Source organism: Leopardus geoffroyi, chromosome D2 (genome assembly GCF_018350155.1).
Source record: "Leopardus geoffroyi isolate Oge1 chromosome D2, O.geoffroyi_Oge1_pat1.0, whole genome shotgun sequence".
Lineage (NCBI taxonomy): Eukaryota > Metazoa > Chordata > Mammalia > Carnivora > Felidae > Leopardus > Leopardus geoffroyi.
Genome location: NC_059334.1, coordinates 47,015,279 through 47,042,230, shown reverse-complemented (window position 1 = coordinate 47,042,230; position 26,952 = coordinate 47,015,279). Strand labels below are relative to the sequence as shown.

The following is a 26,952-nucleotide window of genomic DNA, read 5'->3' as shown; positions in this document are numbered from 1 at the left end:
TCATAGAGCAAAGCACAAGGGAATACATGTAGCCCTGCCCTTAACCAGCTTCCCCAAGAGCAATGAAGAAGTTGCAACAATCAAGGAATTTCTTTGATTTCCATCTCTTGGCTCATCCACTCCTTAGACCCAACCTGAATATAATGTGGCAAGGCAGAGCGGAGGAAATTAGTCCTGACCCAGATCAATGGTGTCTTCATTTGGGTTTCCAATGGTCAAGTATTTGAGAGAGAAAAGGTAGTTTATTTGGGAATTGAAGCAAAAAATACTACCGGGGCAGAGGGCCTGAGAGAGGGAGAGGAAGGAAGCCAGTGCAGGAGCATTATAGAGCAAGCACCTTGTTGGACAACTGGAGTTTAATGCTTTGGGGGGCTCTGGGAGGCAAGGTAGAGATATCCCACCCAAGGAACAACTTTACTGGGTATTTATCCATGATCTCCGGCCAGTCCTTGGCTGAGGGCTGCTTCTGAGGGTTGCTGCCTCCTCAGCAGTTCAAGCCAGCAGGTGTGCATGTGATAATACCATCCAATGAATTTGGTAAAATTGTTATTGCAATCCCCATCAGTTCTCAAAGGCCTGTTCTCAAATCCTGATGCACCTTGAATTATTTTTGCAATAAAAGTCTCTCTGGCCATGCTCTATGGAGATCTGTGTTTCAGACGAAGCTTCAAAATCGCTTCCTTCAAAGCAACCCAAATGATACTGAGGACCTAGACGTTGGCAGTTTCTTCCCCACCAGGTACAACCACTTACCGAAGTAGCACTTTGAGGAGAAGAGGGTAGCCCTCCCCATTCTCAAACTCTAGGAACAGAGCCGAAGAGACGGGATAGGAGTCCTTCACAAAGCCCAAGATGAGGCTCACTGACTCGCTCACCTTCGGAGCAGGGAGCGTGTCTGCAAGCTTGGAGAGATTCTGAAGGGAGAGTTTGATGCAATCCATGGCTGCCAGAGGAAAACAACCCTGTTAAGTTTGGAGGCAATAGCCTTTCTGCCACGGTCATTCTCTCCCCGCACTCCGTTAAACTATCTATATCAAGATGTAAATGAGAATTAATTCAAAGCCCTTTCCTGCTGGGTCTTGAATCAAGAAGTCTTCCCCACGGGAAGTGTCACCACTAAGAGCCACACTGTGCAGACCCAGATGGAGAGGAGACAAAACAGGAAGAGGAAGGAAGCCTCCTAGCTCTGCTCCTAATTCCCAGCATGCAGGAGGGACTGGGTCCATTAGGTAATAGGACACAAGGTGAAAGACCTGGGCGTTGAGAAAGACCTTCTTAAGGAAGCAACACTGGAGACGGGTAGAAATTAGCTTGAAAAAAAGTTTAGGGAAGGATCTATGAATATGTAAGAAGGTGAGGGGCAAAAAGACAGTGGGTTTCAGCTACTAATATGTCCAGGGGGTTGGCACCCAGAAGTGCAGGCCACCGGGGAGGAGGAGGAAGACAGGACCAGCTCATTTGTGGGCCCTGGCCTTGGAACTTGCTGGTCTCCCAGAGCTGTGAGAAGTCAAGGGAAGATCTGAGTTGGAAGAGAGATGTCATTGGATTTGCATTTTGATGGATCACTGTTTTTAGGACTCTTTCACCGGAAGAAGCCTCTTCTGAGTACCAGGAAAGCCATGCCAGTGGATCAGGAAAAGTGTCTATGAGAACTTGAGACAGCACATGCTCTGTCCCTCAGCCGCAAGGCTTCAGACACGCCCCAGAGTCCGCATGCCAGGCAAGGCAGCCCTAAGAGCCATGGGCTTGGCAGCTAACTGCCAGGCCAGCCCTTATTCCAGACCTTCTCCTCAGCCTGTACGCCCATGGAAACGACCCAGTCCCCTAAGGGGGTCCTGGGCACAGTGCTCCAGGCAGCAGGCTCCCCACTGAGGTGGGAATTTTCTTTTCTAGTTATTGTCTTGGACGGCTAACAGTAATGACCCAGTGAGAGAGCCCTGTCATCAAGACACACAGCTTTTCCTCAGGGGTCTCTGGCTCAAGCCTATGGGGGGTACCCGGGCTGCTGAGCCTCTTAGGACCAGCTCAGCTCAGGGTCATTGCCACTGGGCCCTGGCCTCACTGGGAGCCCTGAATCCCTAAACTGGGGCTGACTTTTGGTCCTGGGCTCAGTTACAAGAGGGCGGTGTGCTTGCTGAACCTGCTCAGCTGTCACCAGGTGATGCCGTCTGTTATGGGACACCCCAGAAAGAAGGCAGATCACAGGGCAAGGGGTTGCTATTCCCATTTTACAGATAAAAGAACTGAGGCACACAGGCACGTACGTGCCCGAGGTCACTCCACCATGAGAACAGGTGGACAGAGCTGGAGTCCACACCCCAGCTTCTGGCTCCAGTATCTATGGCCTTAACCCCTGCATATGCTGCCCAGAGCAGAGCCGAAAGGAGATCGGGCATCTCCAGGCTTAGGATGTTTGTCTCCTCCTGTTTGTGAGCTGGGGACCTAGGCAAGTTCTTGCACTACTCTCAGTCTCCATTTTCCCCATCATCAAAATGGCATTAATGTCCATCTCAAAGAGACCGAGGAGATAATATACAAATTATCTGCTGTGTGTCTGTTTGAGAGTAAATGAGTTCCCCTTTCCTTCCCTCCTCCAGTGGAGCACCAACATAAATAATAAAAGCACTTTCACGAAGGAAACCAAGCAAAGAGTCGTCTACTGGGCATAGGTGGGCTTCCGTGAAGACCCTGGTTGTTCATCTCTTTTTTGGTTCCAGGGTCTCATTGTAGAAAGTGGGCCCGTATCCCACCCCTGGCCTCCTGGGGTCATACCCTGCAGGTATTCAATGATGCCAAGGTGCTGGGCCTTGGAGATTGCCCTCAGCACACAGAAGGTGGGCTCCTTCCAAAAGCAGCAGCTGTGCTCCCAAAGACAGGTAGTGGCAATCACTAGAGACTGGAGCTCATTTCCTGACAGAAGTCTCTCCAGCCCCTGAGACTCACTGCAAATGTTCAGCAACATCTGGGGAAGAAAAAAAAACAAAACAGATGCCTAGTTAGGAAGCCTCCTTCCTGTAAGTAACAGATTTCTTCCCTTGTTTTCCAGAGCTCTGAGGGTATGTCTCAGTGCCAAGGATGGGTTGTATGGGTCACCTTCTGCCCCAGAACAGCATGGTCCGCGGTGCCCCCAGAAAAGGGTGACAGAGCTTGGGCTAAAGTCTGCACTCCTAATCCTATGCAAGTAATCAGAAAAACAGAGAAGCGTTTGACTTAGAGAGGTGTCCTTCTACATAGACACACAGGGAAATGATGCCATCAAAAGTTAAAGGATAGGATTAACAGAACCCAGTGTTATTTAAAAAGAGATGTGTTCCCAGATCCCTGGTTGGGAGTCAAACTCTACTTCTCATAAGATTATGAGACTAATCCTCTAACTTCCTTTCTGGACCCTGTGCCCCCACCCATCCAGCCTTTCTATGGCTGCCAGAGGGACTTCCAGTACCTTCCTGCCACTTGGGATAAATCATGGCTCACAGAGTTCTGCACAGACTAGCCCTGCCTCCTCTCTGACGTGATTGTGTGCAGCCCTCCCTTTGGCTCTTGGTGGTCTAACCGGATCTCCTTCAAGTTCGACATATATGGAAAGCTGCTTCCATCTGAATCCATTAGCCCCTTCTAAGCATAGGGACAGAGTCCAAGCTGAACAGTCATAGAGCCAGGCTCCAGACCCCACCTGCTGACCTTCCCAACAGTAGCCATGGCCATGTGACCCTTGGCTTGGATGGCCATTTCTGCGCCTATCCCCTCTCCCCCCGCCCCTTCACATCGCACTCCAACTTTCAGTTCCTGTTTCAATGCCATTTCCTCAGAACAGTCTTCTTTTATGCTCTCCTATAAATCAGGTCCCCTTGTCTTCATTTCCCAGCACACTTTTCACTTTGCCTTCAGAGCACTTAAAAAAAACGGACACAGCTCTCTAATTACGTGATTATCTCCCTTGTTTGGCTTCCCCAATTTTCTGTCACCTCTGGTACTATGCTTGCTGCTGGAACCAGCAGTCTGGCACAGAGGAGTATGTGGGAGGAGCTCATATATTTTGCAGAATGAAATAAGGAAAACCCTAAGGAATACAGACATGCCCTGCGGCTCGCATTCTACCCATTCAGGGGCAGAACCATGAAGGCAGGGCTGCACCAGTTCTCTGCGGGACACTAAAAGCCACGTGGTAAAGACTTGTCAAAGCGCCCAGTACCACAACCTGGCCACCACTTAGAATATGGTTTATATACAGATAAACGATGCCTAAGTTTCCAGCAAAAGCAGCTTAAGGGATAACCCACCATAAGTAAGCTTGTGACATAACCTCTGGTAATGAGGACTCTCGCTTGAGAATGAGTCTAAAATGGATATTCATGTGAACGCACATTTACAATGCACAAATGCATTTGGAAATTCACAAAATCACCTGTTCTGTGAGCCACTGCCTGAGGCACTGGCCACACAAAGATGAGTAGGACTTATGGCCCTCCTTACCCTCCTCCCAAGGTGTCTTCCTCCAGAGAGGCAGGAGGAGTTTTCTGGAGAATACAGCATCCTGGGAGCTGAGAAATCAGAGCTGGTCAGTAAGGGGCAGGAAAAGAGTAAGAAGTTATGTTAAAAGCTACTGCTGGTAGTCAGAGAGGATAGAAAAGATGGGGAAGGACACCAGGAAATTGAATTTGATGCTTAGTGGCCTGAGATCACTTCTGGGAGGGGGAAGGAGGTGGCCTCACAAAATGGTCTTGGCAGCCAGATTCCCAGGGTCCCAATCCCAGCCCCGCCCCCCACCCACCGACTACCTCTGTGACCCCAGAGCCATGTTTACTCACCAGGCACTAGTTTGCATGGAATCAGAATTGTAATACTACACACACCCTGGGATGGAAGAGAGGGATCAGGGAGGGGACAGATGTGAGGCTATGGCACAGGTGGGTACAGGGAAGGACTTAGAAAATGTTGGCTGCGGTTATGCAAGTGCGGTTGGCGTGCTTGCCCTCCGAGGAGGCAGGGGCCAGAGACAGGAGGTTCCAGATGCTGGGGAGGGGCGGGCAGGACCCGGGAACACAGCCTGGAGGAAGCTGCTGGGGCCAAGTGGACGAGGAAGAGGAGCAGCACACTCTTCTGGGGGAGAACGACAGAAATAGCGACACAGGGATGAAACGAGATGGAAAGGGGAGAACAGACATTTTCCAAATGCACAAAATCCTGGCATTTGCAGAGAGCGTGGGGGTCGACAGATGAGCTGGCTCTCCAGGAGGACAGAGCGGCTTCAGGACTAGGGCCGAGAAGGACGGAGACACCTCCAAGAAGCAGAGCGGGGTCTCGGCCCAGGGGTGTGGAGCCTTCCTCTGACTCACCTGCACAAACATCCTCTGAACTTGAACATCATTCTCTAAAACCTCCTCTTTTTCCAGGGGAAAGACAAAGAAGAGGTAAAGGCACTTCAGGAGCAGGGCTGGAAGCCCGGATGCAGCGACTCTGCCCAGCGTCTCCTGCAAGAGAAAAGCAGACGTGACCCACGGCCACAGACCCAGGGGAGCACTCTTCCAACCCAGAGCGGCACAGTCTTTTAGCCAGGAAGATGGGTAAATCATGTCCTCTCTGTGGGCAATGCACTCTCATGTAAGAATGGGGACGATCACAGGACCCACCCAGAGTGGCTGTGAAGATTATGTTTCTGTGAAGCATACACTAGGTGCTCGATAAACACGGCATCTTTTGTAAGACAAACAACACGAAGGAAGGAGAGGAGGAAGGGAGGGACAGGTGCAGAGCAGAAAACAAGGGCTTTCCTAAGTGATCACACTACTGATTTGGGTAGTTGCCTCTGGATTAGCTACAACCTCCGTGCATGTATGGAATTGTGTGCGTGGGAGCAGGTGCGGCATTAATCTGAAGCATACTGTCCACCCAATTTCCCGCCCAAGGGACTAATGTGACAGATATGGTGGCAAACTGAGAAAAAGAGAGAGGAAGAATGCACAGTCTGGGCCGGAACCAGGAATATAACGCAGGCGGTTGGTCCTACCCTTCCCCCTAAAAGCTTCCAGTGCAGGGTAACGTCGGCCCCTGTAATTGATACCTGGCTCTGCTGTGACCCTGCTCAGGGTGGCTCCCCTGTCCTCCATGCCGCACTGGCTCCGCTGAAAGCCAATTGCCTATTTGTCTCATTGCTTTTAGGGCGCTGCTCACAGTGGAAAACAAGCCCTTTAGGTTAATTTTTACTACCGGACTGTAAATAGTCCTTCCCCAGAGGGCAGAAAAGCTCCTTCTCTGGGCTTCAGGCTGCCGTACTGATGGAGGTCCAGGCAGTTCATGCAGAGGAAAGGTCACATGATCCTCCCTGCAGGTAACAATTACACACTGAGCTCCTCTCACACCTCCGTGCACTGTTTCAGATGCCCGGCTGATATCTGTGTTCACTGTTAGCCTCGGGGTGGCCGTGCCCTTATGTGGCTCCCTCTTGTTCCTGATGCTGAGCACTGGCACGTGGTGGGCACTCTCACCAGACAAATGAGTCTCTGGGTCTGCCCTGCCCGGGACCTCTGGCCATTTCTGCTGATAGCCACAGCTGCCGGGGACTGCTTCTGCCTAAGAGGACGCCAGCCATCAGCAATCCACTCGCAGGGAAGCACCAGGCCCCCAGCTTCACGGTGGAGGACACGTACACAACCAGGATGGGGGCACTGTTGGGAAGGGAAGAAAGAAAAGCCAGCCTCATGTGGGTATCATCTCCAGGAAGGCACGGGACAGGTGCTTAAGGTGGACTCCCTCAGTCTGAGCTTAGCAGACGGCAGTAAAGAGCAGTGGCTCAGAACACGGCCTCTGGAGTCAGACATCAGTCACAGAGGGTGCTAACTAATGTGGCTTCATAATCTGACTCAGAGGGCTTGGGGGAGGCTTTATTGACCTGCATGGGACACACTAGCCTTGCCCCGACATGGAAAACAGTCCATACACATCGGCCATTGTTAATCCCTGCCCTGACCCTAAATCAGAAAACGAAGGCATTATCCCCGGTCCTAAAATTAGCCACACAACAGAGTCACGAGAGGTGACACAATTTGCCCAAAGTTACACACAGCCCATCAATGGAAAAAACAGGATTCGAATGTGGATTTCAGATGCTAACGTTCCCATGTCCTGTATCAGAAGGGAATTATGGCAGGAGAAATGACAAATCAGTATCATGGGGGAAAAGACACTCGAGATGCGTCCCTGTCCTTTGCTGGGACTTCCGTGGGACATGGACGAGGAGCTCCCAAGCTGGGGCCCGTGGGACCTGGAACTTACCGAGTTTGTCCCCGTGAGCACATACACCGACTTCAGGAGCAGGTAGCCATCCTGATCCACGTCCCCTTTCCACCGCAGCAACTGCCCCGCTGCCTCCCTCGCTTGCTCTGGCAACAGCACATGAAGGGGAGAACGTGTCACCAGCGGGCAGTGCGGTGACCTGCCCACCCAGCTCTCCCTCCACTTGGCCTCCTTCCCCGTGAGAGGTGCCTTAGCATCCTTAGGGAACTTGTGTCTCCTTTCCTCTCCACAGTGCCATCTGCATCTATACCAGATAGCTCACACTCTGCCAGATTAATCTGCCTGGAGCATAGTCTTTATCATGTCACTATTCCTGTTCAACAACCTTCAATGGCTCTCCATTACCAAATAATTGCAAGCTCCTCAGCTATTGGACTTCTCACAATCCAGAATCTTCGCCCCACTTGCTGTGTCCTCGAGCCCCTTACATTGCAGAGACACCTGCATTCTACACTGTGCTCAAGATTCTCCTTCCCCCCTAGAACTCCCCCCTGCCCCTCAGCCCCTGGGGTCACCGTGAAACTCTGCCGAGCCTCCAGGGGCCAGCCCTAGGAGCAGAAGCACGCATGTCAGGAGACCCCAACACAGAAAACATATTTGTCTTTGACTTCTGTGTCTTTTCTGGATCGAGCTATTCATTGAACACTTGGGTGTCACTTTTTTGCTAGCACCCTGTCCCAGAGACCCTGGTCCTGTGTGTGTGTGTGTGTGTGTGTGTGTGTGTGTGTGTGTCCCTTCCAAGAGCAGCAGGGCTCTGCTGGTCCCCCTTCCCTTCTCTGCTGGCCTTTCCCTTCATTCCCAACATCCTCTGTGGCAGAAATGAGCCTGTGGGGTTCTCTGGAAGGCACCACTCCTACTCCACTAGAAAAGCAGAGAGTGGCTTTGCAGAAGTCCTGGAAGGAATATGCAGGGGTGTTTTGTCTCCATAAAGTGTTCTCTTACCTGCAGGCTTTCCCACAAGTGCCTTCTGTATTTCTTGGGCAAGCTGGTTAGAAATATCTTCTGCCAGGCTTTGGAGACTAGGAAAGGAGATGATCCCCACAGAGTTTTCCCAGGCCTGACGTGCAATCAAAAAGATTCCATCAGAGATGTCAAAGCTACAAAGCAAGGCATGAGAATCACCTTGCCTCTCTCCCTGCCAGCCCAAACCAATGAGTCAACTCGCTGTCCCAGGTGTAGCCCAAAAGTCACTGAATCACCTACCCTAACAGCTTCCATTCTATCCCTACCTAGTTGCTATGAATTCTTCAACTTCCATTGAGCTCCAGACCCTTATCCAACTGGACCCTGCGTGTCCGCCCCTGAATTTGTGCTCTTGAAATGTCAAATACACATAATTGAATCCATTGCCTTCCTCCCAAATCCGCTGCATCCCGTCTCAGTGAATAGTTCTACCAAGCACCCAGTTGCCCTCATGGGAAATTCTAAGGTTAATTTCCTGGGCCCCCTCTCCTTCATGTGCCTTAGCCCATCAAATACTACATCTCAATGGTTCTCCTCTTGCATGTTTCATGTTTCTCAGACCTGGTGTAGATATCTTAGGTTTAGTCATGCAATTACTTCCTTTAACAAATTCTAAAGAGTGGGATTACAAGTTGCAAGCATGTGCTTTCTATTTATTTTTTTTTTCAGTGTTTTGGTGAACATTACCAACTCATTCCCCAGAAAAACTTTACCTGATTATCCTCTCCAGAGGCTCCATGGGAGAGGACTAGTTTCTCTTCACCCATTGGGCACTGTCATACTTTTTCATTTTAAGTGAGAAAATTTACAGAAGAAAAAAATATCTCATCTCAGTGGAAGTCTTGTGACTACTAAAGTAAATGAAGACTTTTAATGCTTCTTGAATTGCCTGCTTTTACTCTTAGCCTATTATTCTATTAATTATTTATTTAAAAAACAACTCTTTACATATAAAAAATGTTAATCCTTGGTCCATAATAGTCTCACGAGTTTTTCAAATTTATGATTTTGTCTTTTAATTTGGTATTATTTGGTTTTGCTCTACAGAAAGTTGAAGTTCGCATGAAATCAAATTTCTCAATCTACTGCTTTGTTTTCTGGCTTTAGTCCCAGGCTTAGGAAGTTCTTTCAAGTCCAACTGGTTGTTGCCATTTTTAATCTTTTTCTTTCTGTTTTTTAATTCTTTCCAATTCTTTCTTCTCTGCTCCTCCTCTATTACCATCCTGTCTGGTCATCTTTTGCCTTGGACTTTTTCTTTTATTGGTTAGGATACTATTTAATAGAAGGCATTAATTTTAAAATTCCGCCTGGGATGCCCAGAATTCTCTCCCCATCTGCTTTTCCTTAGAATCTTCTCCTTTGTTCTATTGTGTGGTCACAGGCGGAGTTTACCAGTCCCAGGATGAGGAGAGCTCTCTCCAGACCAACAGTCAGAGCGGAGTGACTATTCTTGGCGCAGGACTTGAGTGCCTGGCAACTTCCCCCTTCCCGGTTTCCCACCTTTTCAGGAAGGGAGGCTGCTGGGTGCGTTCCTGGCAATTAGGGGCCTCAACAAAATACACTTTTGTTGGACTGCCATCCACTACTGCTCCCACTGGCCAGCCACATTAAATTATACCCCTGCCCAAAGCTGTGACTGAGTTTTTTTTTTTCAGCTGAGATCCTCCTTCTAGAAAAGGTGAAGAAAGCATCAAAATCCCAGAAGGAAATGTGTCTCCTTGCTGTAGATTCTATTTTTATCAAAAAGTAAAAACCTTTTAGAAATTTTTTCTATACGAAAAGATGTTACATACAAAGGAAGCAAGACACAGATTGAGAAAAAATATTTGCAATGCATATAACTGACAAAAAAAAATAGTATCCCTACAAATTAATTTTAAAAACCCTAATTTGTTAAACAGGCAGATGAAACAAGGAACTTATAAAAGATACAATCAATAGTGAATTACTAAGAACGAGGAAAATGCAAATTAAAACTACAGTGAGATAGTCCTACTTTTCAGGTTGGTGAAAATGTAAAGCCTGACAATGACAGTTGTGGGGAAAGTTAAGCGACCAGGAAACCCCCATGCTCTACTGATGGAGCACAATTTGCAAAAAGTCCCTTTGAAGAGTACTTAACCCAATCCAATAAAGTTAGAGGGGGACACATCCTATGACCCAGCATTTCCTTCCTAAGTATATTCCTTATAGAAATGTTGGCACATGTGTACAAGGAGACATGAACACAAAATGTTATGCACTTTATTTGTGATTGTGTAACACCGGAAAAAATGAATGTTCATCAATAGGGCAATGAATGAATAATGTGTGGCCTATGTATGTAAGGGTATTACATAGAACCGAAAAAGAAACAGAGCTACATGTATCAATATGGATAGATCCAGAAATACAATGTTGAGTGGAAAAAGCAAGTTGCAAAAGTACATTACAATCTGAGTCTAGAAAAACCTGTGAGTCTACATATAAATTTCACACTAATATCACTTAGGATTATTAAAATGTATTCATATCATTGTGTAATTTGGATATATATTGGATATATACTTGGATATGTGTAACACATACCGTATTCATATAATATACTCAATAGGTGTGTATATGTATTATATATAATGTATATATGTATATATAATATATAGGTGTGTATATATGTATATATACACACACACACATTTATATATATATAAATATATAAAATATATTACACACACATTTATATATAAATATAAATATAAATATAAATATAAATATACACATATAAATATATATACACACACACATTTATATATATATAAATATATATATAATATATATATAAATTTATATATATATAAAATATATTTATATATATATAAATATATATAAAATATATATATAAATTTATATATACATATATATATATAAAAATTCCCCCACAGGGAATGACTCAGCAGGATGTGGGTTTCCACTAGGAAAGGGCAGAAGGGGAATGAGCTCTAGAATGCATGCATAGGTGGCTTTAGTTTATCTGAATTGTTTTATTTCTCTTCTATGGGTAATGAGTACATGGATATTTATATGTGGATATAAATATCCATATATGGATAACTTTTTGTACCTGAAATTTTTTTGTTTCTGCCCTATAAATGGACAGAGTTGCCCCTTTCCTTCGTAATTAAAAGAGAAGTCCATCAGAACTTTGCTAAAACTACAAACATGCTAGGTGAATGTTAAACACTACTGCACACAGTAGACCTTCAGCAAATATTTGATAAGTGAGCACATGAGTATCAAATCCACAATATGCAGATTGATGGGCGAATGCATCGCATGCTGGTTTCGTGCCAAGTGCTGAGCCTAGCACTTACTCGCCTTGTTTTCATTAATCCTTACAACAACCCTTCGAGATTGGTGCTGTTATGATTATTCCCGCTTTATAGAAACTAAGACTGAGGCAGGAGAGTCAGCCCAGAGAATCAGGTAAGCAGCAGAGTGAAGAGTTGAGTTATCTCACGCACACGCAAGTAGCATATCCATGTCTGAGAAATTTATGGCTACCACCTGGAAACCAGCTATCACCTGGAAACTTGAATCCCTGGAAAGAAAGAATCAGTCCTTTTGGCTGAGAATTTCTTATAAGATTATTTCCTCCCCAGGACTGAGAACTCTGCTATGATGTCTACTAACAGATTCCTGTGCCTCCTTCCCTGCACTGGCAAACCCCTCAAAGACCAATTTGCAGGCAGTTGACTCAGAAGCATCTAGATCGTCTCAAGCAGTGGGATTCCTGCAGGCACTCCACAATAAAGTAAATTGGGCCACTGTGAGCTGAACAGTAATTGTACGCTCAGCCAGATTCTCCCAAGGCTCAGACTCCTTCCTGGGACCACAAAGGGCACTTCTGGAGGCCACGTTAACTCTTTCAGGCCACTGGGGTGCTGTTTGATGCACAGAGGCAATCATTTACAGAATGGTACCACGGAGACCCCAAAGAGTTAAGGCAGTTTCCAAAAGGACCTAATTTTTTCCCAAACTGGGACTTACATGCTGAGAGAATATTGCTCAATATTTTTAAAATTTTTTATTTACTCACATTATCTAAGCTGCACCATCATGCCTTGTGGCTGTCTCTCACATAGAAGAAAGAGAAAGGAAAATGATGCTGTGGTCTCCAAAGGAAAATGAGGAATCATAAAAGCTCTTGAGGGGATGGGAGAAAAATCCAGCTTCGGAATGACAGAACCCGGCTGGTTTTCAAGGATGGCTGCAAGGTTACTATGTCCTCATTACCACAGAGTTTGGTGGTTTGGTCCTTAAGTGAGTTCAACACATGTCAGAGACTTTATGTGAATCTCCCCTGCTAGTGTGACAAGGTTGACCCTCCCCTTTCTAAAAAATGATGTATCAAAACTTCGCTAACACAACAAGAATGTTCTTTCTCTGAGATGGGAATAAACCATGTTGCAGACCCCACTTCAGGGCGGGTAGGTCAGGGATGGATAAGGAAGGGTACACGCCTTCACTGCCCCCTCTGGACACTACACTTGGGAACGATTATTGGTCATCCTTATTATTCTGTTTAATGTTACTTCTTTATCTTCCATTTTCAGTTGGGTCCACGTGTGGCTTCTGTGGGAATGACTGACCACGCTCAATGGCATCAACTCCATACCACTGGCACGGCTGTTAGTCTAAGAGCACCTGTACATACCTGTGTATCTGCACACATGCATATACACACACGTGTACAAACACACGTCCAAGTACAACTGATTTAATGTTAATTCCAATCCCTCCGCACTAGGAAATGAATGATTCCCTCCACTGTTACCCACTGTTCTGGCTATAGACTGCTCTATAACAACCACCCCAAAATTGAGTGGCTTCTTTTCTTCATGGATTTGCAGCTGGGGCAGCTAACGGGCTAGACATCCACTTGCAAGATGGCACATCCACATGGCTGGAGAGTTGGTGCTGGCTGTCAGCAGCAAGGTCAGGGGCTTTGGTTCCTTTACATATAGGCTTTTACTCAGGGCTGCTTAGACCTCCTCACAACATGGCAGCAGAGTTGCAAGAGTGACAAGTGACAGGAAGAAGAAGCTGCAAGTCTCTTGAAGCCTGGACCCGCACACATCACTTTGGCCCTATTCCATTAGTCAAGCCATCACAAATCCACCCAGATCCCAGGGGAAGAGATATAGATGCCATCTCCTGAAGGGCGCAGTATAGACTCATTCTCAGCATCTGTAACCTACCACATCCACAGCTCTCTCTCTTTTTCCCCATGTGTCCCACCCCCAGGTTGTCTGTCCCAGACAGTGAGGAGTCTTACACTAACTGCCAGGGTTCCCCTGTCTCACTGCCTATTTTCCCTCAAAGTACATATTCTAAGAACAATCTCCAACAACCACATCTATAGCTCTAGCTTTCCCTATGTCTATTATTACCAACTATCTCCGTGCAGTGTGAGGACCTGAAGTGGTTCATTTTCCCCAAAAGCAAACTCAACCTAAAGGCCAGCAGGACCTACCCATGCTTGCTAGACGAATGCCTTCTTCTCTTGGTGTGAGATCCTATGATAGGAAGGGTTCCAGAAAGACCAAAGCCCAAGGCTCATGGCATGAAAACAACAGTCAACAAAATCTTTCCTAAAAACACTGTTCTGCACGCTAAGAAGTCATTAGCTCTGTGCTGCTTCCTGTGTGATGCAATAAAACCTCCCTGTCTGCAACCTCCTGGAGCTATCTAAACATCACATGTATAGGGGATGACATCCTTTTTGTACCCAAGGGGAATATCGGTACTAGCCAGGCAGAGCCATATGTCCACTGAGTCATAAGACAGGAAAAGAACCAAATGAGTTCTGCTCTACAAAAACCCCAGCACTGTCTGAGGGACCTCAGTGGTGAATGACACAGGCCTGGCCAGAGTGTCCAGGTTAAGTTCTGTTCCTTACTAACAACTAAGCGACTTTGGCCAAGTTATGCAACATCTCTAAACCTCTCTTTCCTCATTTACAAGGCTGGGATAAAAAATGGCACTCTCTTCATGGAGTTATTAGGGGGGCTTATAAACACTAAACAAAATGCCTAGTTTAGGTAGTTAGAGTTTGGTGAATATTGCTAGCGATTATCAGTGAAACTGATCACCTGCCCTGGCTAAGAACTCCTCTTTGACATATGGAGAGAACTAAGGGAGACTGGTGGGGGAGGAAAGCCTGTAGTTCTGGATGAGAACTTCCTTTCTGACTCATCCTTTCAGAGCCGTTCCTTGCCAGGGGTCCAATGCCCTGAAATTCCATTAGGCTTTTCCTTATTACCAATAGTGTATCCAAAATTTTGAGTGGGTTCACTTTTTAACAACCCCACAGTTGTTCTTCAACTTGGGAGGCAACGGGGCTGGGAGGTACTTCAGAGCCAACCAAGTGCATCCTTGCACTTGCCTAGCAGTTAATGCAGAGTTAGGGAGAACGTTGTCCACTGTAGGCTCAGAGGAATCAAATGTGAGACAAAGCCAAAGAGGCTAAAGGGAAGTTCTTTGGGAAGAAGATGTGAAAGAAGCAGCTCTGAGAGGGTCAGAGGCATTTGATAACAATGCCTGTTATCAAATCTCAAGACTCACCAGGTCAAGGCACATGGCAGCCCCTCTCCCTCCCCCACCTCTCCCCCTCCCCAGCACTCCGCCTGTGCTCTCTCTCTCTTTATCTCTCTCTCTCAAAAAGAAACAAACAAGGGGCGCCTGGGTGGCGCAGTCGGTTGAGCATCCGACTTCAGCCAGGTCACGATCTTGCGGTCCGTGAGTTCGAGCCCCGCGTCGGGCTCTGGGCTGATGGCTCAGAGCCTGGAGCCTGTTTCCGATTCTGTGTCTCCCTCTCTCTCTGCCCCTCCCCCGTTCATGCTCTGTCTCTCTCTGTACCAAAAATAAATAAAAACGTCGAAAAAAAAAATTAAAAAAAAAAAAAAAAGAAAAGAAACAAAAACAAGAATATTCCAGATAATCTTAGTTTTCCTTGGGCCCAAAGTGAAAAGAGTCAGGTATAGAGAGTTGAGCTCCACCCAACAAAGAAGTCCAAGACTCTTTTAGATACACTCAGTTGTCTCAGAGCCCAATGGGGGCATGGTTACCATGACAACCAATGCATAACTAAGGCTTTAGCATAACTTTTGAAATTCTCATATTTCCAAGGGAGTTCTTTATAGGCAACCTTGAAGAACACTGTTTTGTGGTTATAAAATTCAGAACAGAGTGGTTTCAAGCTTGACTTCTTATACGAGGACCTGTATTCCTAGTATATGGAATGTTCATAAGAACATATGGATGTTCTTCGTCATCAGATTTTATCTGTACTATACTGAGAAAAGAAAAGAAAAGAAAAGAAAAGAAAAGAAAAGAAAAGAAAAGATAGAAAGAAAGACAAAAAACCCTCTGATCTTCCCCATGTTACTTTCCACTACCAACTTTTTTTTAAAGTTTATTTATTCCGAGAGAGAGAGAGAGAGAGAGAGAATTCCAAGCAGGCTCTGCACTCTGTGTGGAGCCAATGCAGAGCTCAACCTCACAACCATGAGATCACGACCTGAGTGGACATCAAGAGTCAGACACTTAACTGAATGAGCCACCTGGGTTCCCCCCCCAACTCTTAATTAAGAAGCCTGTGGTCTCTTGCTCTGGTGGGGTTTTATTAGTTAGAGCTTAAAAGAAACAACAGGTTTGTAGACATGTGGGGCTTAATAAAAGAATATAGATTTTAAGAAATGATAATAATTCTGCTTCTGCAGGGTTCATCAGAGGTGAGCTTCAGGGATTCGAAACATATCAGATTGTGTTGGCAGTTTGGGGAATGGTGGAAATAGTATCTCAAACTACACACACAGTTAGTATCCTAGAGGCTGGTAGAAAGGTAATGACTGTGCTCCCCATGTGCTGTGAACTTTACAATCATCACTTAATCTTACCCTCACAGATTTCCAGCAAAGTGCTATTGGTTCCACTTTACAGATGAAGAAACTGAGGTTCAGCAATATTTAATCATTTGTTCAAGGATGCACAGCTAATTAGCAATGGAGCCAGGACTTGAGACACCTGCTCTCTTTGGCCCCAAAGTCCTTGTGTTCAACAATAGGGCCATTATGTCTCTAGTTACAAGAACAGAGCTTGGGAGGCATGAACCAATATCAAAGTTCAGTGATAGGAACTGCTTGCTATGCATGAGGCCACAAGCTCAAATGCCTACAGATCACGTAACATAAATGAGTATTGTGTGTTGGGTGAAAGATATTGGGGAATGGGGGAACTGGAGAAAAACTGAGAAGTAGAGACCATCTTCTGTCTAAAAAGGGTGCCCCTAACCATCTCCACCCAATTATCAGTACTGCATCTACCAAAATTTTCAAGAGAAAACTGGAAATCTGATTTTCATGTGAAAACTTTCCATTTTAAAAAAAAGGGCCACAAAGTCACTGTTAACCCCTAGAAGCCAGACAAAACACATTCTGGGTGTTATTTAGTATCTTTCACTCTGGACTAAATATTCCATGACAGTAAAACCTCTATCTGTCTTCTTAGTGCTTAGTGCTGGGCCCCAGGCCCCAGCACAGGGTGTAAGAGCTTAATGAATATATGTATAACAAATGAATGAACTTAAAAATCAACAATCTGGAAAGAGGTAAAGAAGGACCAAGCCCTAGCTCTTGAATGAGAGTCCTTTCCAGAGCTATGGCTGCCCAGATGGGTAGGAAAGAGACAAGGCAATGGCCGAATCCACTCACTTCCAGCAAATTTTGGTGGGGGGACAGGAAGTGGCTCACACTTTTCCTTCCATAAAGCAAAGTTGACCTGAGAACTGGGGAAGACTCAACCACCCCACCCCCACCCCCCAGAAGCTAGGGTCATCAGGGCAGGGAGGGTTAGGAATGAGAAACCTGAGCTGTGTCTCCTAACCTAGTTCTTCTTTTCCTATACATTCCCTATGCTCCAGTTATCCAGTCTGTGAAATGAAATAGATGGGGTATAATAAGTCCAAAAGATGGAAGAAAACAATGAGTTAATGGACAGTAAGCTACCTGGCAATATTTTTTTATAGAAAGACATGCCTAAGTGTTCAATGTATCCTAGAAATATGATCTCAAGAAGATTCCCATCTTCGGAGGTTCTCAATTATTTCTGGCTAATAAATTAGATGAGATATATCAACAAGGGGGTTTCCCAATAAAAACCTGCCAAAGTCTCCATCTGTCTTAGTCTAGTTTCAAATGTGAAAGGATCTCATAGTCTCTGAATGTAGCTTTGAATGTAGCTATATGTTTTCTTTTTAATAACCCCAAATCAATAGTCAAGCAAAAACTAAGTTCTCATGAAAAGTTTCCAACTCTGGGGGTGCCTGGGTGGCTCGGTCAGTTAAGCATCTGACTTTGGCTCAGGTCATGATCTCATGATCTCCCGCGTCGGGCTCTGTGCTGAGAGCTCAGAGCCTGGAGCCTTTTTCAGATCTGTGTATCCTTCTCTCTTTGTGCCCCTCCCCTGCTCACACTCTATCGCTCTCAAAAATAAATAAACATAAAAAAATTTTTTTAAAAAGTTTCCAACTCTGCAACTTAAACTCCAATATATGCAACTATAAAGCAGACCTCACAGGCAGCACCTTTGTTCTGAGACAAAAAAGGGAATCTTTTGCACCCAAGCTGTCACCAGCTGCCACTGGCCAGAATGGTAGCCCAGTGGACAACCTGGGCTTCCCCCATGGGCCTGTGACCAGGCTCTCCCAAGCCCCCCACTGTTGGCATGCTGGTGTTTGAGGTTACCCACCAACTCTGCACCCCAGGAAACACATTCCTTTCCTAGCTCCAGAGGAGCTGGTCTTTCTCTGGCTCCTATGTTGGGATTGTGGTTGAACAATATAATTTTTTTAACTAAGGAGACAGTATTACTCAAGAGCCAACTGTCCTTTCCAACTCTTCCTCATCCTGGAGATGAGCCTTGCTTGCCATTTTTATTAAATAGCAAAACACTCCCCTCTAAGCAACCCACCAGGGACCACTTGTGATGATATTAAAACCACCAACTCCAGCTTCCGATCATCCCAGAAGTGTTCCCCAGAGCACCGTATCATCTTATGGTTTCAAAAACAAGAATACCGGGGCGCCTGGGTGGCGCAGTCGGTTAAGCGTCCGACTTCAGCCAGGTCACGATCTCACGGTCGGTGAGTTCGAGCCCCGCGTCGGGCTCTGGGCTGATGGCTCAGAGCCTGGAGCCTGTTTCCGATTCTGTGTCTCCCTCTCTCTCTGCCCCTCCCCCGTTCATGCTCTGTCTCTCTCTGTCCCAAAAATAAATAAACGTTGAAAAAAAAAATTTTTTCAAAAACAAGAATACCGACCTTTAGGAACAGTGGGAGAAGATTCAACAGGCTCTGCTGATGTTCAGCCGGGCTTCCGTGAGCCAACTTCTGATATTCCAGAAACTTCCTTTCTAGCATCTCCCAGAGAGCAGTGGGACCAGGAGACTGGCCTCCATGTGGGAAGTCAGGCTGAGCAACATCAGGCTGGCCTTCATTTTTGGAACCTGGACACTCAGCTCTGTCTTCAGCCCTTGAAACATCTTCTGCCTCCATGCCTTAGCAAAGCAGATCTGAATTCAGAACAAAAAACAAAAATGTAAAGTCCTGTCACAGCACTTCCCGATGAAGCTGATTGGGAGACAAGGTACTGTACTCATTCAGTTCAGTTCCTACTGAGGATGGTTCCTCTAAGAATCTGAAACTGACTAAAATAGGGAGACTTTTTAAAAAAAGAGATTCTGACTTAGACGTGACTTATATTGACAATCTAACTTGTGCCAGGCACTGTTGCTGGGCTCTTTACACAGACGCATGACAGCGGTGGGCATTCTTATTTTCTCTGTATAAGGAAGGAAACTGGCTGGGCCAAAGGCATATGGGCAGGTAGACATCCAGTTGAAAGGCAAACCATTAACACCAAAGCTTGTTTTTTGTTTTTATTACATGATGCCACACCTTTTTTAAAAAGCAAAGTAGAAGGGATATGCACAAATGCCTCACCAGTATTTGTACAAGCATGCAATTCTGTACTTCAATTGTAACTTCCTTCTACCATATGAGTCTAAAAGGTTACAGGTTTTTCATTCTCAGCATTATTTGCTTCACATTCAATATTTTTAGAGAACTTTGTCCTCAAAAGGACTCTAAACCCCCATGCTAACTTAAAAGACCTCCTTTATTAGCACATACACGGGCGACTTGTGCAAGCTGGAGATCTTGGGTCAGTAGGCATGAAGACAAGAATTTATGCAATGAAAGTAGCCAAAGACCGATTTGCCAGATGGGTAACCTTGAGAAGGTGCCTTTATTTGTGTCCTTGACTTTTCAGTTGTCCCAGTCTTGAGTTGAGTCATGACTGACTCCCAGCACAACAAATGCTTGTTTGTTTGTCGGGAGTACAGGAAACTCCAAGTGGAACCCAGAATGTCCAGCTCTCCTACAAGAAGCCCTCCCCAACCATGACGTCAAAAAGTAGGAGTCCATCCTGGAGTCTGTCCAGTGACCAACAACCACCAATCATGGGGCAGCAACCAGACAGATGGGCACAAGAAATGGACCCGCCAGTATTTTTCTCTGGGCTACGGCAGCTGAGGGGCTATGCCACGCTTTATTTTTAGCCCAGTACACACCCCCCCTGCAGGCTAGATCGGGGGTGAACTAAGGGTCATGTGGCCAGATAAACCATCCCTCTTTGAATCATTCTCACCCTTTATGTACACAACTCCATGAGTCCCTGATGCTTCTTCCAACACATGTACTTACTACTCTCAAACTTCATTTTCTTGTTACAAAAACCATGTAAGTTCAGTGTCAAAGTAGGAAAGGAACAGAGTATCAGGAAGCATACCGAATATTGAAATAAGCAAACCAGCCTCGAAAATTCTCTGAGCGGACAATACCAGTTTAGTCCTACAAGCAAAGCTTAACGTCACTTATTTTGCAAAACTAACTTGATCTCAGTCATTTCTTGCTTAGACCCTCTGAAAATCAGAAACAAAACTTAAACTGTCTTCCAAGGTTGATATGAGGCAACCACAGACCAATTCCCTGTCATTTAAGAAAATTCTAATATTTTAACCAATCCCTGCGAAGAATAAATAGTCGGTGCCTTCTCACTATATAAGCTGCTTTATAACAATAGACCCCTGAGCAAAGTGTTCCCACTTGGCAAACTTGTCTTTTTTGGTATGTGCACAGTTTTCACTAATTACTACTTCAGTAATTCATTGGTTTTTCTTTGGCTGTTTCTGAGCCTGTGACACTAACTTGCCCTTATCCAGAAAAATGATTATTGGTATTTCATGTTATCTATGAATATGTTTGATTAAAAAAAAAAAAAAACATAATCCTAGGGGCGCCTGGGTGGCTCAGTCAGTTAAGTATCCAACTCTTTATTCCAGTTCTGGTCATAATCTCATGGTCCGTGAGTTCGAGCCCTACATCAGGCTCCTCGCTGATAGTATGGAGCCTGCTTGGGATTCTCTCTCTCTCTCTCTCTCTCTCTCTCTCTCTCTCTCTCCCCCTCCCTCTTTTTCCCTTCTCTGCTTGTACACTCTATCTCTCAAAATAAATAAACTTTAAAAAAAAAAACATGCTCCCTAATATTGTTGAAGCAAACTTTTTATTTATACTTTTTGCTTTTGACGGTTGGTTAGCTGGAGCTTGGTAGGAGTTTTGTTTCCTTTGTTGGGTTGACCCTCGGGGGCAGGTGGTGGGGTGCCACACATTCCAGCACAGTCTTCCCTGATCTGGACCACGTTCCTGGCTGGCTTTGTCAGTTTATTCACTTCTTCCTTAGCCTTCCTTTCCCCACTCACATTCCCTTCTTCCCCATCCCGCCCACCCCACCTGCTTAACAACACGGGTCTTTATAAAACATGACATAGGTGGGGCAGGTGGCTCAGTCTATCAAGTGCCCAACTTCGGCTCAGGTCATGATCTCACAGTTCGTGGGTTTGAGCCCCATGTCAGGCTCTGTGCTGACAGCTTGGAGCCTGGAGCCTGCTTCGGATTCTGTGTCTCCCTCTCTCTCTGCCCCTCCTCAACTTGTACTCTGTCTCTCTCTGTCTCTCTGTCTCTCTCAAAAATAACCATTAAAAACAAAACAAAACATGACACAGGTGACATGATTTCTGAATACAGGCATTTCAAGTTCCCTGAATGACTTTCTGCATCTTTTCTACAGCTCACTTTTTCACTCAGCACTGCGCCTTCAGACCTAGCATGCGTCTCTGTGTTTGTCAGCTGCATTCCTTCTAACTGCTGCCCCATGTTACAAAGTGGGCATCGCATGCCTCTTTGATGTTTCGCTCCACAGTTGTGGCCAGATTGCCCATGACTTCCTACAGTGCACTCAATTTTGTTCTGGATATGCCCATGAGGGGCCCTTCATGGGGCTGGATGTGACTGGCTCTGCATATGAACTTGGGGGCAGGAGTGCTAAGTCAAGGGTACACACCTGTTTCATTCAACTAAATGCCATGAACTAAGATGCTTCCAGAAAGCTGGCACCAGACCACACTTTCCCCACAGGCTCCTCTACCATCTCACCAATTACCCGTGCTCTAATGTTTGCCAATCTGATTGAAGTAAAGCGATTCCTCTTTGTTATTTTAATTTGCATTTCTCTAAGGAGTCTGAGCATCTCAGATGCCTCTTAGCTATTCGCAGCTCCTCTTCTGTGAACTGACTATTCATAACCTTTGCTTATTTTTCCTTGCCTGTCTTTTTCTTGTTGCTTGGCGGGAGTATAGTCAAGAAACCTGTCCCTTGTTGGTTTTACAAGTCACAAATATCTTCTTGCAATCCATTTTTCTGATGAATTAGTTTAGAATTTTGTTTGTCACAAAAACGTATCATGGATCTTCGTGTTGTCGCAGGTCCTCCACATCTTCATTTTGTTTTTATTTATTATTTATTTTTGAGAAAGGGAGGGTGCAAGAAGAGGAGGGGCAGAGAGAGAGGGAGAATCTCAAGCAGGCTCCACACCATCAGCACAGAGCCCAAAGTGGGGCTCAAACTCCCGAAACTGTGAGATCGTGACCTGAGTCGAAATCAAGAGTTGGATGCTTAACTGACTGAGCCACCCAGGGGCCCCATCTTCATTTTGAACAGCTTACGGTGGCGGTAGAGTCGTGCTGGTCGTTCATTTAATTAATCCCCTACACGTAGGTGTTTAAGTAGTTTCAAATTATTCGCTACTATAAACACACTATAATGATAGGCCTTGTGTCTAAGTCTTTCTTATAGCCATGAGCAAATAATAGATTTAATACATTCTGAAATTCCTAGAATATAAATAGCTGTACCTTGACACGTATTTCCAAGCCACTTCTCCTTAAACACTGCATCAATGTATAGTCCTCTGGCCAAGAATGTATCAGAGTTCACACTTCCTGGGGTGCCTGGGTGGCTCAGTCTGTTAAGCGTCCAACTTCAGCCTAAGTCATGATCTCGCCATTCCCGAGTTTGAGCCCCGCATCGGGCTCTGTGCTGACAGCTCTGAGCCTGGAGCCTGTTTCAGATTCTGTACCTCCCGATCTCTCTCTGCCCCTTCCCCACTCACACTCTGTCTCTCTCAAAAATAAACATTAAAAAAAAAATTACGAAAAGGAGTTCACTCTTCTTCACTTATCACTTTTTAATTCCTGCTCATTTGGTAGGTTAAAAAGCAACGGTGCTGACTTGTGCACACACACAAAAGCAATGGCTTCTGTGTTGCATCCCCCCACATATTCTGCTGCCCTCGTTCTGTCTGGTTGCTGCTCAGTCTCCTTCAGGGGCCCCTGCAGTGGTTTTCTGGAGTCAGATGCCAAGTGTCCTTATTTCTTGAGTTCCCTCAAGCTACTCCCCTGAGAGCCACATAGGCACTGCATGCTAGCTCTGTGAAGGAAGTCACTGCACCTATGTTGGGGGTTAGCACAGCATAGACGCTCAATCAAATGTTACTGTATGAATGAACGAACGAATGAATGAACCTATATGCTGACGGCACCCAGATCTTTCTGTCTGTAGTTTAGACTCCTCTTCAAAACAAGTCTTCTCCCCCCTCGCTCCAAGATCTCTACTTGAATTTCCCCCAGACTTGGACCATCCCTGTGTCCAAACCACTCTCTCCATCCCCAACAGAGCCAGCACAGACACCCCAATGCACGGGATGGCTGATAGAGCCAAGCTAAGTGTTGCCTCCCTCACATTTTGCGGTCACACCTACCAGGTGCTACTAATAGGTTCATTCAATAACACGCCTCGGTAGGCTTGCAGCCACGCCACATTTTCAGAACAGGCAGGTGACAAGATAAGGTGAAAGTGTGGCCCTGAGGAAAGTAGCTGGATGTCCAGGGGAGATATCAGAAACCCCTTCAGGTTTCCTCTGAAATTAAGAAGTCATATTTACGGAAGTGAAACACTTGAATCGCTTTTCCCTGAATAGAGAGGCTTTAAAACCAAGAATCTCTGACAAATGAGGATCCATGAAATCCCACGGAGAAGTTGTCTAACTCACATGTCAAGCTGTAGCCATCCCTCCTCTCGGTTCTGCTCATCACCCTAGACCTACTTCAGTTTTATTTGCAAAAGGAAAATCACAAGGCGTAACTGACCTCTCAGGGCTACTCGAAGAACGGGCAAGAAAAAATCATTCTAAGCCACTTCATTATCAAAAGTGCCTTCTTGTAAGAAGGTGCTAACACTTTCTTATCCAGGGCAAAACAGGCTAAGCTGGGGGGAGGTGCACTGGAGGGCTGGGGTTAGTGAGGCAAGTAAGATACCTACTTCAGTCACAAGATGTAAGGGATGTCAAAAATCTCAGCCACGAAAAATAACGCTTTAGTGAAGTATCTTTAAAAGTCAAAATTAATGCCAAAAACTCCATGAGGAACAAATATCAAAATTTCAAAAAGAAATAGGTTCCAACCCAGCAGATGCCTGACCCCACCTCCTTGGCCTCACCCTATGGGAATGGGAGCTGGGGGCATTTTTCCCAAAAATCAACAAAAAAATAAACAAACACCACTTTAAGGCTCAAACTTCCATGGATTCTATTCTCATACATGCAGCATAGTGGCCACGAGCACAGACTCCGGGACCGGGCCTCTCCAGTGTGAATCAACGGGCTTAAACCTAGTGATGAAACCCATCCGTGCCTGTGTCCTCATTTATAAAAAGGGACAGTAACAGGACCCCTCCAGGGGTACCGGGATTAAGTCAGTGTTGGCACATGTCTTCTCTAGGATGGTGGAGGGTAGATGGGCATTTATCGGTGCCTCCTTGGTGCAGACATTTATCTGCACCAATTCATGGAATCTTCCTGCTTTCCAGCAAGGTCAAAGCTATCAGCCTTCATCTGTAGCTGCTACCAAGGCTCAGAGCAGAGAAGTGACCTCTCCAGGGCCCTGTTGTCAGTCAGGGGCCAAAGCAGAGTCCATCCTGGGTCTGCAGACAGCAATGCTCACCAGAGGTGATACTCAAACGAGGGCTGGTTTGAGGCCCTGGGTAGACAGAAGGGCTTGGACAACTGCTTGGCAGGTAACCCAGGCTGAGGGAAGACTTGCCACCCTATAAAGATTTCTTGGAGAGGTGGGAGTTTGCAAGGGCAGGCAGGGCAGGGGTGGGGATGGAGTGAGGTAAAGGGAAAGATAGCTTTGGCAGAACCAGAGGACTGGAAGCTGTGGGGGGAGGGGGCCTCGGGGGACTCCAGGAACAACAAGGCCCCCTCTCTGCCAGTGAGCTGTTTCCCCGTCTGGGTCAGGCTCGCGGCATGTGACGCAAAGCACAGTTTAGTCATGTTTCTTCCCCTGCCCCACCAGGCAGACCAGAGGCCTTGCTTTCCGGCAGCCTGCATAAGGCAGCAAGAGAGAGGCACTGGGCAGGAACCTGCCCACTCATACAGCCCCCAAGCCGAAGGGGAGCCTTAGGGCTGAGATGGGAGTCACAGGGTAGCTGGGCTGCTGTGGTGCCTTAACCGAGTTACTTCCCTTCTCTGAAACTAGGTGTCTCCTCATTGAAATGGCCCCGGCGATCTCAGTTCCACCCTCTGGCCTCAATGCATTGACCGCAGAAGAGATGTAGGGCAATGAGTCAGTGCCAAACGGCTGGAGAGGCACCTGAGTGGGGTGAGGGCCTGCGGTGGCGTGTGGCGGGTGGGGGGTGTGGGGGAGAGAGTCCCCTGTCCGTGCACGGGGAGTAGACGATGAGTTGGCAGTGACAGTAGAGGGAGGGATTCCCAGGGCTGGGAGTGGGCCACGTGGGCCCCCTCAGATGGGTATCGCTGCCCATCCTCGCTCCCAGCCCACCCACCCTGCAGAACATGACATTATCAAAGCTCTGCTTTGTAATGTGTCAGAAGCAGAGCACCCAGGGCCTCTGGCCTGCAGCTGTGTGCTGAAGCCTGGAGAATCAACCGCGTTGGTGAGGCCTGGGGGCTGAGAAACCAACATTCGGTTGACTGTTTCATCCCTGACCTTCTGTGAAGTGATTTGCCAACAGGTAAAAGCTCAGGACGTAAAGCTGTGATTTAGCAGCCCTTGGAGCTAAGATGTCAGGAAGCCATCCTGGGGGGAAATGGGGCAGGAAGGTACGTGGAGCCACTCTCCAACCGGGCAGGTCACAGAGAAGCCTGGGACTCAGTGCCTTCTGTGGAGCAGCTCAGACCTGGTGACAAAGAGCGGCTACGATAAAATTCAAGATAGAGGTGGTCTCCCTGTTTCTCACCTTACAATCACACGAGAAAGGCCACACTAAAGAGGGTAACACGTTTTGTATGTAAATTACGCCTCAATAAACCTGGCTTACAAAAACTACAAACATTCTGAGGTGGAAAGAGGACTCACAGAAGAATCTAGAAGGAGAGGCGGTGGAGGTCTCTGTCCGTCCCCCGTGGTTATATCCAGGGCAACGGCGAGATAGCTATACACTTCATCACGGTAATACCTCACCTCTCTTACCACCTACTTCTTCACGGCCCTACCTTTTATCTCTGTGTCACCTCACCTTCTCTTCCCAACAACAGCCCTTGAGGGAGCAAAGAGCAAGGTAGTAGTTTACAGCTGAAAGCCAGATGCAGAGAGGTCTGATTGCTTCCCCAGGTGGCCACCTTGCAAGTTTTGTATGGCTGGCTCCAAAGCCCCCACCCTTCTCCCTAACCATACCACCTCCTTCCTCGGGATGTCACAAGGTGGGGACAGGATCCAAGTTCCTATGAACACCAGCCGCACACAGATAGAGCTCACTCAGGGGCGCTCCCATGTTGGCCAAGTATGGAGACTACGCCATAAGTTCCCATCCACTTGCCCACCAAATTTTTTTTAAGTGCATTTATTCATTTGGAGAGAGAAGGTGCGGATGCACGTGAACGAGTGGGGGAGGGGCAGAGAGAGAGAGAGAGAGAGAGAGAGAGAGAGAGAATCCCAAGCAGGCTCCACGCTGTCAGTGCAGAGCCCAACATGAGGCTCAATCCCACAAACAGTGAGATCACGACCTGAGTTGAAATCAAGAGTCAGACGCTTAACCAACTGAGCCACGCAGTCGTCCCTCTTTAAAAAAACTATATTTTTAATGATAATTTTGTCAACTTGGCTGAACTAATAGTCAAGGTGGGCCAACTATAAAAAGTAAAAAGATCGGGGCACCTGGGTGGTTCAGTCGGTTGAGCGTCCAACTTC

General features: G+C 46.5%; 1 protein-coding gene across 4 annotated transcripts in view; it reads right to left on the bottom strand.

The window, feature by feature from the left end:
- The window catches only part of WDFY4 (WDFY family member 4), a 297,123-nt gene that overhangs the window by 256,780 nt on the left and 13,391 nt on the right, over positions 1 to 26,952 (bottom strand). For all 4 annotated transcript variants that reach the window (XM_045437996.1, XM_045437994.1, XM_045437993.1 and 1 more), the window contains 6 exons: positions 18,611 to 18,861; positions 8,236 to 8,350; positions 7,273 to 7,379; positions 5,337 to 5,471; positions 2,773 to 2,962; positions 754 to 943 (listed from right to left, as the gene is read on the bottom strand). In XM_045437996.1, coding sequence (XP_045293952.1) covers positions 754 to 943; positions 2,773 to 2,962; positions 5,337 to 5,471; positions 7,273 to 7,379; positions 8,236 to 8,350; positions 18,611 to 18,844 — 971 coding nt within the window. In that variant the 5' untranslated portion in view covers positions 18,845 to 18,861. The remainder of the gene's footprint in view (positions 1 to 753; positions 944 to 2,772; positions 2,963 to 5,336; positions 5,472 to 7,272; positions 7,380 to 8,235; positions 8,351 to 18,610; positions 18,862 to 26,952) is intronic.